Raw genomic sequence first — 18,540 nt, forward strand, 5'->3', positions numbered from 1 at the left:
TCACCTGGATCATCAATGGGGACCACCTCAATGCCTCTTGGCTCTTCCTCTGACCGGAGCCGTTTTGTTCCCTTGCGTGAGGCTGGCTGCTCCCTGAAACATGGAAAGATCAGGGAGTTATGAGACGCCTTCGCTCCCACGTCCCATCCATGTCCTCCAAAATAAACCTTAGAAATGGGACTTCCGGGTTGACGCGATCTGGAAATGGCGGATTCCCTCCGAGCTCCGGAGGGAATCGGCTCCACTGAGGATGGGTCTTTGCCGCGCCGGCGACGCGGGGACCCTTAAAAACCGCAGGCGCGGAAGCCTGCGGACTGAAGACTCGGCGGGTGCCTTAAGCGCCCCCCTGATTCGCAAAGAGCCTTTTTAAAGGCTGCGGAGGGGATACGGGGGTGGCGTGGCACTGAGAGTTGATCGCTACCTCGGTGGAGCGAAGCCGCGAGCCATAACCAGAGAGCGCTGACTTCCTTCCTTGAAAATTTGGACTGAAAGAATCGCCCGTGAGTAAGACGGATTGGGACTTTATAAAAATTCTACCTTGAATTGGAGACGAGCGGGGGGTGTCTAAAAGGAAGTCCGCACCCCCCCCTTGCAGACGATCTAAGCAACGGCGCAAGAGCTAAGCTGGAGAGCCTACCCCTGGTGGGGTGAGTTAAAAAGGACATTAACTTCCGAGATTTAACTAAGGGAAATTTTGGGTTGGAGAGTGGATTTTTGGGAACCCTCTTTTTGCTTTAAACAACCCCCCCTCCCGGGCCCGGGAACGTCCTGCCTTGGTGCCTGTGTAAGAGCTGCGGAGTTTGACAGCTGTCAAAGCTGTCAAACGGCCGATTTAAAGTGGAAAATTTATCATCTAAGATCCCTCTGGACTAAGACGAGTTATAATTGAGCTAAAACTGTTGGAAACAAAGTAATAATAATCAGTTAAAGGATTGTTGGTGAAAAGGCTAATAAGTAACCAGATTCCCCCTAGGGGGAATTCTGTGAAACTACAATGGATACAATGGCTGTGGAAGGAAAGTTACTAGTGGAAATCGAAAGGATGTTTCAATTGGTGGGAATCTTACAAGAACAGAGCTTGGCCATGAATAAACAACTTGAGACTATGACCTTGGGAACAGGCAACTCTGCTCTTAGTATTGAGGACCTCAATGAGAAAGAATCCACAGCTGAATGGGAAACAATACCTACAGAGCTGGAAGAGACTAAACAACAAGAAAAAGAAGAAGTAATCCTGGGAAGCAACAACCAAAAGCTGACATCTGCGGAACATAAGCAAGGAAATGCTGGGAACATATCTACTACAACTCTGCGAAAGACACAGAAGAAGAAGGAGGAGGTCCCGGGACAAAATGGAATACAGAAAACTAAAATAAAGAAATACGATTGGGGCCTCCGTTTGGACTTTGATTGTGAAGAGATAGGCTTTGTGGAAATTCTCCAGCAGTTACTTTTGAACCCCCTTGTGGGAAGAGGATACACTTTGATGGTGAAAGAGCTTTTCCCAGACCTGACGACTGACATAAAGGACTACCAACAGGACAGGCGGAGAGGGACTGAAAGGGATTTGAAAGCCTCGGACGTGAGGAACCCAGGCTGAGAATCTCGAATCTGGATCTTTATTGGGAAGGGACAAAAACCGGGGATGGGAGGGAGGGAAGAAGAGACTCTTAAAAACTCTTAAGACTTCTAGGTTTGGTTAATATGACTCTTAATTAAGATAAAATGAAAATCGATGGAAGAGAACTTAAGTCCAACTTAGGAAAATTAATTTTTATTATAAAAAAGGTAACAAGATGAATAAGATTGTTAAGAGGAGAAATACCAACTTGCTGATATAATCTTGAAACTGGGATGCACGAGGGGAGGTGGGGGGAAGTCAGGGAACAAGTTTATGAAACGGGGATTTGCTGATTTTATACATGTTTTTGTCTTTTGTCTTTTCTTTGTGTATGTTTTGTCTTTATAAAACCAGAAAACCAAATAAAAATTTTATAAAAAAAAAACAAAATAAACCTTAGAAATGTCACATTAGGCATACTGCTCACCAAAATCTAAACAACATGGACAGCTGGAAAGGAACTCCCAAGAACTCTGGGATTTACTTCTCTGGGATCTCCACCAACGCTCCTGCTCCTGAATCCAGCTCTGTTAGGTGGAGGCTAAAGTGTCCTTGGAGGCTAGGAGTGTTTTTTAATGACCTGTTACTGTTGCAGGATTGAGATCCTTTGAACATAGCTGCGAATGCATTGCTAATCTCAAGGCTGGATTACTGCAGTGAACTCTGTGTGGGGCTGCCCTTGAGGTTGGTCCAGAGGCTGCAGCTGATGAAGAATATGGTGGCTAGGTTGCTTGTGGGGAAAAACTACTGCCAACACATAATACACCTCGCTTGTGTGATTTGCACTGGCTGCCGATCCTCCACTGGGTCAAGATGGTTTTGGTACTAACACGTAAAGCCCTGTACATCTTAGGAAGAGGGGCCTTGAGAGAATACTGCATCCCTTGTTTACCCAATGGGCCACTGTGTTCTGCCAGAGAGCTTCTCCTTCCAGCTCCAAGGTTATCAGAAGCCTGCTCCACAGTAACTTTCGGTGTGGCTGTTCTGTGGAGCAGCATCACTGCTGAGATATGACAGGTCCCCACGGTCGGCACTTTCCAGAAATAACTGAAGGCCATGTCGTTCCAAACAGCTGTCCAGGCCGGAGGAGTAGGTCTCTGAAGTAGGTGTCCCCCTTTTTGTATTGTTTTAAAACTCATCTTCTGCTGTCTGCTGTGCTGTTTTGTAACTGATCTCATTACATGAGGCATATGATGATTGTCAAACCTGAGAGAACCAAATGTTTAGCAGCTGTGCCATTTCACAATGTTTAATTCTCTTCAGAGGTAAGGCAGCCTTAAAAATGAAATAATGGAATAATGCATAGAGCGGCTAAGTTGCACTGAGCAAAATAAGGAGAGGTCTCTAAACCAGTGTTTCCCAACCGGTGTTCCGCGGCACAGTAGTGTGCCGTGGAACTTTGCCTTGTGTTCCGTGGAGGCGGGCGAGTCGGGCGGTGAGAGGCGGGGCGGCGGCGGCGAGCACATGCGGGGCGACGAGCGAGCGAGCTCCCACATCCCATCGCCGCTCGCTACTTGGCCTGCGCATCCGCTCGCTACTGGGCCTGCCCCAGGAGGTGGGGTTGCGGGCATCACGCCCTTCCCCACGTGAGCGGGGAATCCCATCCGCCCCCACGTGAGCGGGGAATCCCATCTCAGCCCCGCGAGAGCAGGGAAATCCCATCCGGCCACGCCTCCTGGCCAGCCAATCGGCTGGCTGGAGGGGGCGTGGCTTGCCTCGAGATTTTTTTCATGAAACAAGTGTCCCTTTGCCCAAAAAAGGTTGGGAAACACTGCCCTAAACAGACAGCACTCCCCTGCTATATTTTCAATTTAACTGAAAATATTTATACCTCACCTTTACTTGTAAAAAACAAACAAACCCCAGAGGCAGCTCAAAACACAATACACAATAATACCAAAACCTAACATAACAAGATAGCAGCAGATGAAGACAGTTGGGAACAGCAGCAATCCCACTGATCCTTGACCAACATGATTTAATAGCTGGATGCATTTCATCAGAACTAAAATCCTACTTTGATCTCAGCTGCAACATCATGGGAGGCGATGAAGGTGATTCTAAGAAGGATTTGTGTAAGTGGGGCAACAGGGATTAAGCAAGAGAGTGCAATGGAAAGAGAGCGCTTAAAAACAGTGATTTTTTAAAAGAAACCTAGAGCAGCAGCACAAGAGAAATAGAGGACAGTATGTGCAGTCCACCAAAATCTCATGGCAATATGCGGAAGGACTTTTTGGGCTAAAACACAGGAATGTGACTTCATCTTCTAGAACAGTGTGGTTGGTATGTTGAAAGATGTTCACGTGGGATGTAAAATTTAAAAATTAATTTTAAAAAATGCATTTATTTTAAAAGGACTTCACCTTTCGTCATCACTGTCGCTGCTGTCACTCTCCCCCGTGTCAGAACCCTTCCCCTCAGCTGCACCTGTAGGACCTTCAGGCTTTGGGCCTACCTCGAGTGTCGTCTCGAGCGCAGCACCAGACCGGGGCTGCGTCTTTTTCCTCTTTGTATTTTTGGAGGCTGTGTAAGAGAAAACCACAGACAGGGTGAGTAAATCTCTCCCTCGCCTTCCATCAGTCATCCTGAACTAACTGGCCTGGGGCAAACGTGAGTGGGGGGAAGGAACGAAGAAGGAGACTCAGCCCCAGAGAGTCAAGATTCACATACACGGACAGTGGCAGAGTTTCATGCTCCGGCACTGGGGGGGGGGAGAGCAGGTGGGGGCAGGGCTGGCGTGCGTCATGGGGGGCGGGGTGTGCTGCCCACAGGGGCATGGCGCGCATCCTGGGGGCATGGCCCGCCGCCTGAGGGGGCGGGGCGGGCGCACGGGGCAGCTGCCAGCGGGAGTTGAGCATGCAGTGCACAAGGGGGCAGCCGCAATGGTACCTTGCCAGCATTGTGGTGCGCTCCCCCCGCACTCCTTTTCCTCCACCAGTGTACATGGATGCCAAGCTTGGCATATGAAATCCCTTCATATATGGTGAGAGTGTGAAAAACCAACAGCTTATCGGCAGTCCTATATTCACAGGCTTTTCTTCAATCCTGGATTCAATATTAGCTCTTCTGGTTACTGAAGGCAATGTAAATCCTACCACTGTTCAAGAAGTTGCTAGCTCTGCTGTCACCCCTGAAATCGGCAGGCACTGGAAGTCTGCATTTAGTCGCTCAAGGAACGGATAGATTTTTGTCATCCTTCAGGCTCAAATATGCGACTTACCTGGGGGAGGTTCTGCCTGGTTCTGGGACAGAACTTGCGCCTGCCCAATCTCTAGTGCCTCGTCAGCATCGTCGTCAATCCCAGCAAAAGCTTCCTGGACAGCAGAGAACAGAAACGTGAAGGGCACAGCTGGAAGCATCCCTTGCCCAAACTGTTGAATGGTTTCTTTAAATGTAAAGGTTCATCATTGTTCCACTCCATGTGTATGTCTTTAAGGGGCCAGAGCAAGGGCCAGAGCAAGATAACGAGACCCAGCTTTACAGCTGTGTAACATAGCAGGTGCTGCTGAGTTGTATTTGATTAAGGTGTGTCAGCATCTGGGTGTAGTATATAAGGAGCAGCACCTAGCTCTCCCATTACCCTGGGGGATGGGTTGGTGGTTGGGTCTGGTTTGTTGATGTATTTAGTGTAAATGGAGTTTTTGTTTTTCTTATTAAAACCTTCTTTAAGTTATTTTTGAGTCCTTTCTTTTTAATGCATGATCTCCCCAGCAAGCTCTCTGCAGCGCTACCATACTGCAAAAAGCCAACATCTTTGGTTATGGGCCTAGCTGCTGAGTGGATGACTGCATATTTTTGGACTCTGAGAAAGGTTTGAAAACTCCTTCTCCTGTTAGCGTAGTTTTTGTGGGTCTGGAAGAGTTCCAGAATGGTTGACCGGGTTCCAGAAGTTGAGAAGGCTCTGGTCTTCCCACAGCTAACAGATGAGAACTATAGTTTATGGTCTTTTCGGGTGGAGGCGCTTTTAACCTCTAGAGAAGTATGGACCTATGTAACTGATGACCCTCCTGACCCTGTAACTAATGCTTGGTCGAAAGGAGATGCAAAAGCCAGGGCGATAATTAATTTGGCAGTCAGCGACCAGCAAGTAGTCTATATAAGAAATAAGAAAACTGCCAAAGAAATGTGGGACAGTCTTGCAGCAGTGCATGTTAGAAAAGAGTCAGCGTCTGCATTGACGTTTTTCAAGCAGTTGTACCAGACGAAGTTGCAGCCTGGTGGTGATTTGGCAGCACACTTGAGACGTCTGGAGGCAATACGCGGCGAGTTAATTCGAAGGGACATGGAGATACCTGATATTCAGTATATTTTTATCATCCTTTGTTCCCTTAATGAGGACTTTGATGGTATAGCTAGCCAGATATCTGCCGTTCCACCAGCACAATTAACTGTGGAAGGGGTAACGGCAAGATTAATGGGCGAGTTGGATAGAAGGGAGGCTTGTGCCATAAGCACTCCTGTTTCCAGAAAGAATGAGGAACGCCATATGCAAACCTGTGGTGATACAACTGCATTTAAAGCTGCAGAGCGTTGTTGGTTCTGCAATAAGCAAGGACATTTTGCAAGGGACTGCAGATCCAAAAGAAAGCAAAGTACTCCCAAGCCTGTTTCTGTTCGTCGGTCACGGTCGTCAGCCCAGCAGCCGACATCATACCGTAAAGACAGAAACGAGCCACGAGCTTTTCACGCTCGGACTAAAGATCGTAAAAGAATTAAAGATGCCAAGTGGAAGTCTTTTGTTATCGACTCAGCCGCATCTCAGCATATATGCAACAATTGAAGCTTGTTTATTTCTTTCGAAGAGGAAATTGGTAATGTACATTTAGCCAATTCACAAGTCCTGCAGTCGCTTGGCAGGGGTACCGTTAAAATCGACTCTTTAAACATTACAATAGCGAACTGCATTTACTGCCCGTCAGTGGACAATTTATTGTCAGTAAGGTGCTTTGCCCGTCAAGGCATAACTGTGCGTTTCTTAAAGTCTATGTGTGAGTTTTTCGAGGGGAACAAACGTCTATTGTATGCCCGGGAATCTGATGGTTTATATAGACTGTATTTTCACACCTACTCCCAATCGCCTATAAATTGCAGAGCAGCACAGTTAAGCCAGGGGTTGAGGAATGTAAGGCCACATTCTGGGTGTGTCCACGAGGCGCACAGAATTCTGGGACACCTGAATTTTGCTGATGTAATTAAGACACAGAATATTGTCAATGGCCTCAACTTAAAACCATGTAAATTCTTTATGCAGTGTCTATCCTGTTGCAAGAATAAGATTAAGGTTGCACGCAAGGGTAGGTGCTCAGATAGGAAAGTAACTGAGCCATTTGAGCGTGTACATTGTGATTTAGTTGGGCCACTCCCACCATCATTAGGAGGTTCTAAGTACTGGCTTACTCTCATAGACCAGTATAGTAGATATTGTTGGACTTATGCAATAGCTGAGAAGTCCCAAGCATTTGAGAAGTACAAAGCTTTTTGCAACTGGGTAAAAACGCACTTTAACAAACCTATTAAGAACCTGTTTTCTGACCGGGGTGGGGAATTTGTTTCTGAAGATTTTGAGAAATTCCTGGAAGCGCAGGGGACTACTCATGAGTTATCTTGCCCCCGAAGTCCCTGGCAAAATGGGCTTGTTGAAGTTGTGCAGCGTGACCTGCAGGCAGGGGTTAAAACTTATCTGCACGATGCTAATCTGCCCAAAGACTTTTGGGCTGAAGCGCTCCATGCCTTTTGTTATGTTAGAAATCGCAGTTATCATTCTGGTTTAGATGTCACCCCCTATGAGAAGCTGTTTAAAAAACGCCCTAATCTGAAATACCTACGCATTTGGGGTTCAGATGTAATTATGCATTATCCTGCTAAGCAGAAATTGGGTGAACGTAGTGTTCAGGGAAAATTAATGGGCTATCAGCAGGGGGCGTACAGAATTTACATACCAGCAACTGGCAAATTTCATATTACCAGAAGCATGATACAAACTGTAAATTGGAATGGGGTTGCTGTTTTCCAAGATACTGATGGTATAAATGATACTGAGGAAGAAGAGGGAGAAGCACCAGCAGCAGGAGAAAATAGTGCTTCTGAATTAATGGAAGAAGACAAAAAGCCTGTTGAATCGGATAATTTGTTTGATGATTTAAAGTCACAGGCACCTGAGGGGAGGTTAGATTCTCTTGAGTTTTCTGACTGTGAGCTTAGCCTACAGGCACCTCTTCAGTCTGACAATGATGATTTACAACCTGAAACTAGTAGTTCACTCAGTCCCATTAAGTCTGAGGAGTCTGACTCTCCTTCCGGACTGAGACGTTCAGATAGAAAGAGGCAGAAACCACAACGATTTGCAGATGAACATTTTAATACTGTGTATGCCAATAAGGCGGTTTTTGAGCCAAAAAGCTACAATGATGTTCAGAATTTACCTAAGCACCAAGCTGTAAATTGGTATAAAGCTATGAACTCCGAGATAGCTTCTTTAAAGGAGCATAACACTTGGTCTCTTGTACCACAAACCCCAGATATGAGACTTATTGATTCAAAATGGGTTTATAGAGTTAAAATGAATGACAAAAATGAAGTTGTAAGGTACAAGGCGAGACTAGTTGCTAGGGGCTTTCAACAAATTCCAGGAGAAGATTATGATTTGTGTTATTCACCAAGTGTAAAATATGAAACAGTTAAGCTTTTGTTAAAAGATGCATCACAATGTGGAAAAGCCTACTACGCAATGTTTCTCTGCTCTTAAGAGAGTGGTAATGTACCTTAAACATACCAAACATTATAGGTTGCAGTTTACATCACACATGAAAGACATGTACAAAGTATGCTTTATGTTTTTGTTTCACAATGATGAACCGCAGGGGAAATGTTGAATGGTTTCTTTAAATGTAAAGGTTCATCATTGTTCCACTCCATGTGTATGTCTTTAAGGGGCCGGAGCAAGGGCCAGAGCAAACTAACGAGACCCAGCTTTACAGCTGTGTAACATAGCAGGTGCTGCTGAGTTGTATTTGATTAAGGTGTGTCAGCATCTGGGTGTAGTATATAAGGAGCAGCACCTAGCTCTCCCATTACCCTGGGGGATGGGTTGGTGGTTGGGTCTGGTTTGTTGATGTATTTAGTGTAAATGGAGTTTTTGTTTTTCTTATTAAAACCTTCTTTAAGTTATTTTTGAGTCCTTTCTTTTTAATGCATGATCTCCCCAGCAAGCTCTCTGCAGCGCTACCATACTGAAAAGGCCAACACAAACAAGGTGCTGCTTCCTAGAATAGCTAGCTACCTACTCTAGCTGCAGGGCACCCATCTGGAAAGCTGAGCCAATCTAACATGACACTCCAACAATGATGCTCTTAGCGTTCCCACTAGACCAAGGGGTGGGGAAGCTGCCACCCTCCGGATGTTGTTGTTGAACTCCCAACTCCCATCAGCCCCAGCAAGCCCGGCCAGTTGTCAGGGATCTATGGGAGCTGCAGTTCAGCAACACTGGTCACCCAGTCCTGAGTTATGCCGTCATTGGTCATGGAGGAGCCCAAAGAACCTTATCAGGAGATGCTCACCTTGCCAAACCACAGACTCGCTTGATGCTCCTGCCGCTCCTCCTTGCTCTCTAGCGCCACCAAAAGTGGGTTCTCTGCCTCGGCGCTCTCCTCTTCCTCTTCCTTGGCAACCCTGTAAACACATTGGCCAGAACTCCAGCAGCGCTCGAAGCACTGGAAACACACGAGACCCACCTGTAGCCCACCGGAGATGGGTGGGAGGGAGATTGGTTGGACTCACAGGTGTATCCCTACTGCTGTTGGAGGACTAGGAACTCCCACTTGGGAGGAATAATGAAATCCCACCTAAGAGGCATATTGAGAGTTAACGGGCGACTGAATAATATCTGTCCACACCCTATTGCCTTGAGCATTTGGGGGGAAAGGGGTGTAGCTCGTTGACAAGAGCTTTTGATTTGCAGGTTCAGTCCCCGGCATTGGCAGGTGGGGATGGGATGTCCCCTGCTTGAAATCCTACAGAGCTGCTGCCAGTCAGTGTAGACAATACTGAGCTAGATGGAGCAATGGTCTGACACTGTTTAAAGCAGCTTATAAAACAAAACCTAAACCTAAACAATTCCTTTATCTCCAGGGATGGGAGCAGAATAAAGGCAAGCTGGGCTTTCTACGTCAGTGTTTTTATGGTGTCTCTCCCCCCCCCCCCCTGTTTCTAGCGATTGTTCTAGAAAGCAGACCCTCAAGGTAGTAACTTCACCTGACTGTCCAGCCCCCCCAGCTCCTGTCCTGCTCCTCCCCCTTTCTCTTTCTCTTTCTCCCTCTCCGAATTCAGGTCCTTCTTTTCCACAGAAGGGGGATACATGATCTTCCAGTACATTGCATTCACATTCAATAAATGACGTTGCGGAAAGGAGGTGGCAGTTGGCAGTTGACAGTTACTTGGTTATTTCAAATAATTCAATCTTGACTGAGAAGGCGAGAGGACTTCATGCAGATGCTGCTTGGAGGAGCTTGCAAACAACACTTACTGTTCAAATGTTGCCAACCTGACAAGCAGAGTTTTATCTTCAACTATTTGTGTGAGGCATTAAAAAAAAAAAATCACAAATAGATAACAGTTTGGCTTTCGAGGTCAGCAAGGTAATAATTCCACCTGATTTTCCAGCCCCCCGGGTTACTGCACTCTCTCTCTCTCTCTATTCGGATCCTTCTTTCCCACAGAAGGGGGAGCCATGACCTTGCAGCAATTTTCACCCCCAGGATTAGTGCTGCTCAGGTGAGGAGACCACCTGCGGTGTCTCTCTCCGCCTCCCTCCAGAACGTCAAGCCAACCTCATTACTGCAGCCAACCTGCCTTGCATCTTCCCACCCCCTTGGGTACCTCAGCTGTGGGGCCAGGGCCCGCTTCATCTGCCTTGACCGCTCCTCAACCTCCGCCATCTCCTCCTCGTCCAGCTCGCTGGCCAGAGACATGTCGTCGTCGGAGTCTCCCCCTTCCGAAAGCGAGAGGTCGTCGTCTGCACCTGCTGCTGTCGCCACGAAGGTATCTGCTGCCGCCATGTCTCCCTTGAAAACCTCATTCAGCAACTAGAAGTGGAAGAGGCACAGGTGTGTGTATGGGATGTGTCAAAGGAAGGCGGGACCGTCTTAGAGGGCAGCTCTCCTTACCGCTGGGAGCTGCTACCACTCTTCCAAGTTGCTCACTCTACGCAGTGTAGTGCAATGGTTAGAGTGTCAGACTAAGACAAGGGATACGAGGCTTCGAACCCCCACTCAGGTTACCTTGGGCGCCAGGGCTGTTGAGACAGTATATATATTTTTTTGGTTGGGTGAGAAAGAACCATGCGTACAACTTGGAGCTCCTTGGTAGCATATAAATGTACTAAATAGACAAATATGAACGATAGAAGTTCTCCTTGTTTATTAAGGCGTTTTTATAATGCCCTTCATTGCAACAGGCACAGGGCAAGACGCTACAAAACAGAATCATTAGCATAGCAAAATTATTAAAACATAGCAAAATTATTAAAACTTAAGACCCAAATATCTGAAGGATCCATCCTTACAGACCCTTTTGGGTGTTATAAATGTGGGTGAGGGACCCTTGGTAGTCCCACCGCCCTCAGATGTGGGCATTCTCCATGGCAGCTCCTAAATTATGGACTTCCCTCCAAGCACATGGGTGGGTCAAGCATCATATGAGTTCAACAGGATATGTGAATTAGGAGGAACTTGTATCATACTTAGAACTGGCTTTACTCATCACACCTCTAGAAGCTTGATGAAAGGGGTGTGTCTCCACCCGCTGCCAAAACAAAGACACTGTAAAGGCACATGACAGCTGTGGAGCCACCACCTAAAAGGCTCTTCCACAGGCCCCCGCGCTGCCCACCTTCAGAGCAGGAGCCACCGAGTGGGCCTCACCTACCAGTAACAATGAACAGGCAATCACTCATTCTGGCTGGGGGGCAATGGCAGGCAAACAATATCTGGAGGGCATCAGGTGGTGGAAAGATGGACTAAGACGAATCCTCCAGGGCCCGCACTTTGAATGCATGTTTGCAACGCTTCCTGCTTACCTGACTTTTGCTGATGGCCCGCAGGGAGAACATGCCAGTGTCACCGTCATCGGCGACAGAAACGCCAGGAAGATCCATCTTGAGCTCAACGCGCTCTCGCTGCCGCCGTCGCTCACGCAGGATCTTGCGTTTCTTCCTGATGTTGGCAAAGAAAAAGATGGTGACATGGTGGATGGAGAACGTTGGAATGGCTGGGACGGAAGGCAGAGGGCCCAAGTAATAGTTGGAGCAGGAGCGAATGGCTGGCAGAGCCAACTAACCCTACTTTCCTCCCCTGATGAGTTCATAGAATCATAGAAATGTAGAGTTGGATGGGACTTCCAAGATCATCTAGTCCCACCCCCCTGCAATGCAGGAATTTGCAGCTGTCCCCTACGGGGATCAATCCTGTAACCTTGGTGTTATCAGCACCACGCTCTAACCAAGTGAGCTATCCAGGCTGACAAGGAGTTCTACAAGGGCAACAGTGAGAAAGAGGACGATGGCCCACCCCCTGGGCCAACGTTCAAAATTCCCCAGGCGCACTTGGCAATCGGTCACTTGTGAACAAGTGAAGATGCCTGGGCACCATGATGGCGCCTGATGTCTCCACCATTTGGAGGTGTATGCCTGGGGACCCGTGGATCTTGACTGTTTTCACACAGTAGCAACACATCCTGTGATATTTTACCTGCACAACCAGAATGAATTTCAGGCTCCAAAAAGTCATATTGAAAAATAGTACTTTCGAGCTGTCAACTAGGCATTCCGTTTCAGCGACCGTAACCCTGGTTTAAGAAGCCATAAGGGTGCCCAGCTTATATACCCGAGTTTCTAACACTGCTCTCCGGTGGCCTGTGCATGAGTGGCATCTCTTCCGTTCCAGGCTTCCCACAGCCCCCGCCCACCTGTCAACCAGCTTCCCCTAGAAGTTCTGGAACGCCACGCGGTCCCTCCTTGCAGCCCTTTGTCATCAGGCACAAATGGAGCTGCAAAAACCACCCACCTCTTCAGTTCGGCCATCTCTTGGGCCTTGAGTTCTGCCAGTTTGAGCTCCAGCTCCTCCTCCTCCTCTTTCTCATCTGGCTCCTCTCTGCTCGGGGTCTCTGGACTTGTCCGCTCAGTCTGCGGTTCGTCCTCCCCTTCGCCCTCCTCGCCAGAGCTCAAGCTGAAAACAGGGAAAAGAGGCTTTGCAAATCCAGCCCACTTTCTTCCCCCAGCCTATATAGCTGGCTGCCCTGTAAGCAGAACGTCGCCAGCCCCCTCCCCGTCCCTCTTACTTGATATCTATTTCCTTGGCTTGCTCTTTCAGCTTCTTGACAAGAAAGCGCCTCAGCCTTGTCCTCCAGTTCAGCAGGCCCCTGAGCAACGCAAAGAAGACGACAGTCAGACACTATGCCTGCCCACCTGTTTTCTGGCACAGTTGATGGTGATCGCAGGGCTTTGACCAGTAGCTACTATGGAGCTGGGACTTTTCAGTGAGAGATTTAGAAAGTCCCCTCTGTTTACTTTTGTCCCAGTTTCTAGGGCTGGGTGTGCGTTTGTGCCACGATTCAGCTGGAGCGCAGAAGCAGTGCATAATGGGATACTGGATGCATCGTTCAATTTAGATTTTTCAAAACAGTTTCTAGCTTTTATGATTGTGAACGGGAAGTATGTGGCAATGCCTGGCAAACTAGATGGATGGTGATCTAGCATAGCTAGGGGCCTGAGTGAGGCTGCTTCTGTGACTGGGACGTGAAAAGTGCCAAAATATATAGTTACTGACTCACACTTGCACGCCTGAAAGGGTGAACCTGTTCAAGTTGCAAGTGGGTGTGGCTTAGCAGGCTCTCAGCTGGTTCTGCTCCCCCCCCCCCAGCTTACTGGAACAAGCAAGAAGCCATGGCTCTCTACAAGTGAACTGAATTTCTCTGAAATGAGATTTTAAAGTCTGCATCTTTGCTAACTCAAAGATTGTTTGGAACCCTTTTTCATCTTCATTGCACTGCCAGTGGACAGAGACAAGTAATGCGGAGAAACTATTGTGAGTAAAACATTCACTTATTTGCAAAGTCAAGTGCCTGTTATTTATTCTAGCCTAAGTTTTCTCATGAGGAACATTTGCTTAAAGGTGGATGAAGGCAGATGCAAATCTAACCCGAGATTTAATGTGCTTTGGAGCAACTGCCATTGTGTTTAACTCCTCTGCTGGAGACTAGGAATCTCTTCAAAACCTCTCTCTCCAACAAAAGGTGGGCTTTGTTCCTCCATTCCGTACACCCCAAGTCCTACCCTTAAAGGAGGAACATACCGGAGCTCCTTACGGCCCAGAACACGGATGTCCCGGCAACAGTGACGCACTTCCTCGGTGGTAGCGCTGTGGCGTTCCAGCTCTTCGCTGTCGAAGACAATCTAGGAAAGGCAAGGGGATGAGAGAGGCACCAATCGCATTATCCATCCAAGGGGCTTTGCCCTATGTTAATGAGCCTCCTCAGGAGCTTACCCTACACAGGAAAACCAAACCGGAGCCATACCAAGATATCAAAAGCAACGGCAGGATTGGAGCACCTTTCAGGTTCTTTCAGCTAGTAACCCCTCCAACTCAAAACCTCCAGGTTCTCTGGTGTCTAATGCTGCTACCACCCTCCTGATGAGCCAGCCGCTGCCGCCAACATTCAGCCCTCCTTACCCCATGCTATGCAACTTTCCAGTCCCGGCCACCTGGGTGCTCACCTCACTGGCCTTTGCCAGGAAGTCCACAGGGTTGGGGGCCTTCAGGAAGTCCGTCAGTGTGCAGCGGTTATAAAGAATTGTGGTGCCATCTTCGTACCCCTCTGCCTAGTTGGAGATAAAAATGAGGAGAAAACCCATCAGACTATGGAGCAGAGACTTGGGCTAGTCGTGCGCCTCCATGCCACTCACCTGAACCTCAAGATCTTTTTTCTCTTGACTTTCCTGGCGCCAAGGATTTTATTTATCTTTTATATATAATTTTTATTACATTTTGTTTTACAATTTAGAATACTTTAAACATAAAATATCAATGACTTCCCTTCTTCTCTTTCCATGGATCATTTTTCATATCAAAAAATGCCTGCGTATTTTACACAAACTAAACCATTCAGTATTCCATTATTACATCCATCAAAACTTATTAACACTGTTGAATTTATCTTAATTCTGCCAACCTTTTCAGGTGTACACAATTCCCCCCCATATATTCAATAAACATTTCCCAATCTTCTCTAAATGTATGTTCTTGTTGTTCTATTATTCTATATGTTAAGTCTGCAAGCTGAGCATATTCTGTCAACTTGAGTTGCAATTCTTCTTTGGTCGGGACCTTGCTCATTTTCCATTTGGGGGCTAACAAAACACGGGCCGCAGTAGTGGCATACATAAATAACCTTTTTTGGCACCTGGGAATTTCCGTCTGAATTACCCCCAACAAAAAGGACTCTGGTTTTTTTGGGGGGGAAAGTATTTTTAATCACTTTTTCCAATTCATTATGGATTATTTCTCAATACTCTTTTACCCTTTAACAGGTCCACCACAGGTGCCAAGGATTTTAACAGAACCTTGCTGGATGAGGCCACAGACCCATCTAGTCTAGCAACCTGTTCTCAGCATCCAATTGTATGCCTGTGGGAAACATACAATCAGGAACTGAGCACAACAGCACCATCCCCTCCTACTGTTTCCAGAAAATGGAATTCAGAGGCATAACTGCCTCTTGACTTTGGCAGTAGAGCATAACCCTATATCCTCCATGAATTTGCCCAATCCTCTTTTAAACCCAGCCAAGCTGCTGGCCATCACTGCCTCTTGTGGGAGTAATTTCCATAGTTTAACTATGGAATTTTTTTGTTCCCACCGATGCCTCAAAGCCACAGGTTAGCACTGTGCCCAAGCAAAAGCATGGAAATTTGCAGTCAGTATCCAATGTGAAAATCTAAAGCAAGACTGATGGATTTCGTAAGCAATCCACGCTAGGGCTGGGTGATATATCATCCCAAACCAGTTTGAAGTCCATATTGTGATACTAGTTTTATAAATTTTGACCTGGCAATATATATCAAATCACGGTGTATGGGTACGTGCTGTGCTGTGCAAAAATCGCAATGTGGGAAAAACCGTGAGGCTAGCCAATACTTCTCTTGATTCCTGCGTCCCCTGTTAACTGCTGGCCCAACTCTCCCCCATCTCCTGTGGGGGGCAGCAAATCACAAGAGTGGGCTCCAGCAAAATTTACCATGCAGGAAAAACCACGAAGCCAGCCAGTGCTTCTGCATGGCTCCATCCTAATTTCAGACGTTGCAATATATCAATATACTGCGATGCTGCAAACCAGATATCGCCCAGCCTTACTCCACTTCCTTTGCAGCTCCTTATTGCAAGATCAGAGAAGGGCAATTCTGGAGCAAAATCTAAGAAGGCAAGGTGGTGGAGAAAGGTCCTTTGGAGGCAGTGTTTTGGCCAGTTAGCTATTTCAAAACAAAGATAAACTGATCTCCTTAAGCTTTGCTTGTCGACTAACCTTGGGCTTCTTCTGGGACACCAGCTCAGTGACGGATTTGGCCTGCACCTCCACTTCCTTGAAGGCGAACTTGGGGTCGAAGAACTTGGTGTCGATTTTATCTGGGGCCAAATAGCCTGGAGGGGGGAAGTGGTAGCAGAAGAGAAAATGAATTTACAGTCATACCTTGGTTGTTGAACACCTTGGTACTCATCCATTTTGACTCCCAAATGCTGCAAACCCTGAAGTGAGTGTTCCAGTTTGCGAATGTTCTTTGGAAGCCAAATGTCTGACGCGGCTTCCAATTGGCTGCAGGAGCTTCCTGCAGCCAATCGGAAGCCGTGCCTTGGTTTCCAAACGTTTTGGAAGTTGAACAGACTTCCGGAACAGATTCCGTTTGACTTCCGGGGTACCACTACATATTGATTTCTAGGTATTAGTAACTTTGTATTAACCTAATATGATTATATGTAACTGCGTATTTTTGCGATATTTGTTTTGCAGTATATTTGTTGTCGCTTCGGTTTTCTGTATACACCGCTTAGATGTTTTTAACATATGTTTTTAACATATTAAGCAATACAGAAATGAAATGATCAATCAATGCAGTTTGCGGGGCTAAAGCCATGATGCTACCAAACCTCTTGTTCTGTGTTCGACTTGTACCCACTTCCCCCTCTCTGTGGACTCACCCTGGCAGACCACAAAGATCTCGGCAGACTCATTACGTGAGGCCTGGGGCTTGGTGGCCTGGACTTTGCGGAACAACTGCTGGAAGATCCACAGGAGGGGCTGGTAGTCTCGGGAACGGAAGACTTTGCTGATGAACCAGCCGCCCTTGGATAAGAAGTCGCAGGCCAGTTTCAGTGCCGACAGCGTTAGGGTCGCTAAAGGGAGAGCAGAGGGGGAAAGGGAATGAGACGGTGCCAGCATGTTTACGCACAAAAACACTCAGCCCCACCCCCCGCAATCATTTGCAACATATGGATAACAATACTTATGTACCTTATAGGGTTGTTGTACGGATTGCAAGATAAATTTATTTTAAGCACCCTTTGAAAGCACCATGCGCGTGCCTAGCATTCAGCCGGCCAATAATAAATCTTTAAAAGCAGCCCCAAATATTATCATTATTAACTTGCTTTCTAAACTTCATGGATTAAGAGTCTCGTGCTCTACCGACTGAGCCACCCTTTATCCAATGACCACACAGCAGCACACAGCGATGAATAAAGTCGTACACAGTCTCCGGTTTTCTACAGAGTCCCATAACCTCACTTCCAAATGACTGAGTAGACAAATGCCCCTTTAGACGGCAGCCAAAAAAAAAGGACAGTGCTGCCAGGGAGGGGGCAACCAGTGTAGCGGGGGGAGTTCCAAAACTGCAGTAGTCTAACCTGGAAGCAGCCAGAGCATGGGTTTAAAACTACTGCAAGATGAAAAGGCCCATGCTCTGGCACAGCCCTTATGCTCAGATGCAGGCCTCTCTTTCTCAACGGCCAAGATCAGGGGAAGGAAGGGCAGCACAAGAATGTGACTTTACAGTCCCACCTGAGGCTGAGCTCTCACTGGTGTCAAATGCAGGGACACAACTCCACCATGTATTATATGATTTGATGGCTTCATGTGTATATCACTTTATTTGCAGCAGATGGACGATGTGGCCAAGGGGGTTCTTGCAAAATAGACACTACATGCGCATTGGGACTCGCACGGCCTGTCCTGTGCGCACGAGAATCATTGCTGCTCCTAAACCCCACAGTGATTGACAGGCCGGGCGCTCTAGGCACACAGCTCTGGATATGCAGCTCAGCCGCCCGCTTCTCCTTCAGGAGACAGAGCCCGCATGTGCTGCCGGCGAGAAGACCGCCTGCTCCCTCCCAGCGCCCCTGGAAGAGAAGCCCCACACCTTGGGAAAACGCATCGTGCACCCAGCTGGCTCCCATGTTGGGAGCCCCATCGTTCAGCACAACATCCACTTTCCACGTCTTCAGCTCCTTGCGTAGGGCCTGGGGGGTGGGGGGAGAGAAAAAGAGACTGAATTCAGGGCAATACCTAGCTGAGTATAACGCAGAGAAGTACGTGACAGAATTCAACAAGGACAAAACATCTCTGCCTCATTGCAGAGGGCAGGACGTCACTGGGAAATGAGGGCTCCTAGCCACCATTGCCGGGTGGGAAGAGGGCTATTGTACCCAGATCCTCTTTGCAGGGTTCCCACAAGCATCTGGTTGGCCACTGTGAGAACAGGGTGCTGGCCTAGATGGGCCATGGGCCTGAAAAAGCAGGGCTTTTCTTCTGCCTATGTTCTTGGTGTGCATGAGAGAGAAACAGTGAGGTGCAGAGAGCAGACAAGAACACAGAAGAGT

General features: G+C 47.4%; 1 protein-coding gene across 1 annotated transcript in view; it reads right to left on the minus strand.

Annotated features, from left to right (window-relative positions):
• The window catches only part of FTSJ3 (FtsJ RNA 2'-O-methyltransferase 3), a 29,339-nt gene that overhangs the window by 3,247 nt on the left and 7,552 nt on the right, over window positions 1-18,540 (minus strand). Inside the window, exons 5-17 of the mRNA XM_081166251.1 lie at window positions 18,081-18,180; window positions 16,864-17,058; window positions 16,193-16,308; window positions 14,388-14,492; window positions 13,966-14,066; window positions 12,953-13,033; window positions 12,679-12,840; window positions 11,694-11,829; window positions 10,496-10,701; window positions 9,178-9,289; window positions 4,842-4,935; window positions 3,985-4,144; window positions 5-93 (exon numbers count right to left, since the gene is read on the minus strand). Coding sequence (XP_081022377.1) covers window positions 5-93; window positions 3,985-4,144; window positions 4,842-4,935; window positions 9,178-9,289; window positions 10,496-10,701; window positions 11,694-11,829; window positions 12,679-12,840; window positions 12,953-13,033; window positions 13,966-14,066; window positions 14,388-14,492; window positions 16,193-16,308; window positions 16,864-17,058; window positions 18,081-18,180 — 1,657 coding nt within the window. The remainder of the gene's footprint in view (window positions 1-4; window positions 94-3,984; window positions 4,145-4,841; window positions 4,936-9,177; window positions 9,290-10,495; window positions 10,702-11,693; window positions 11,830-12,678; window positions 12,841-12,952; window positions 13,034-13,965; window positions 14,067-14,387; window positions 14,493-16,192; window positions 16,309-16,863; window positions 17,059-18,080; window positions 18,181-18,540) is intronic.

This window comes from Podarcis bocagei (assembly GCF_964188305.1).
Source record: "Podarcis bocagei genome assembly, chromosome: 13".
NCBI classification, from domain to species: Eukaryota; Metazoa; Chordata; class Lepidosauria; order Squamata; family Lacertidae; genus Podarcis; species Podarcis bocagei.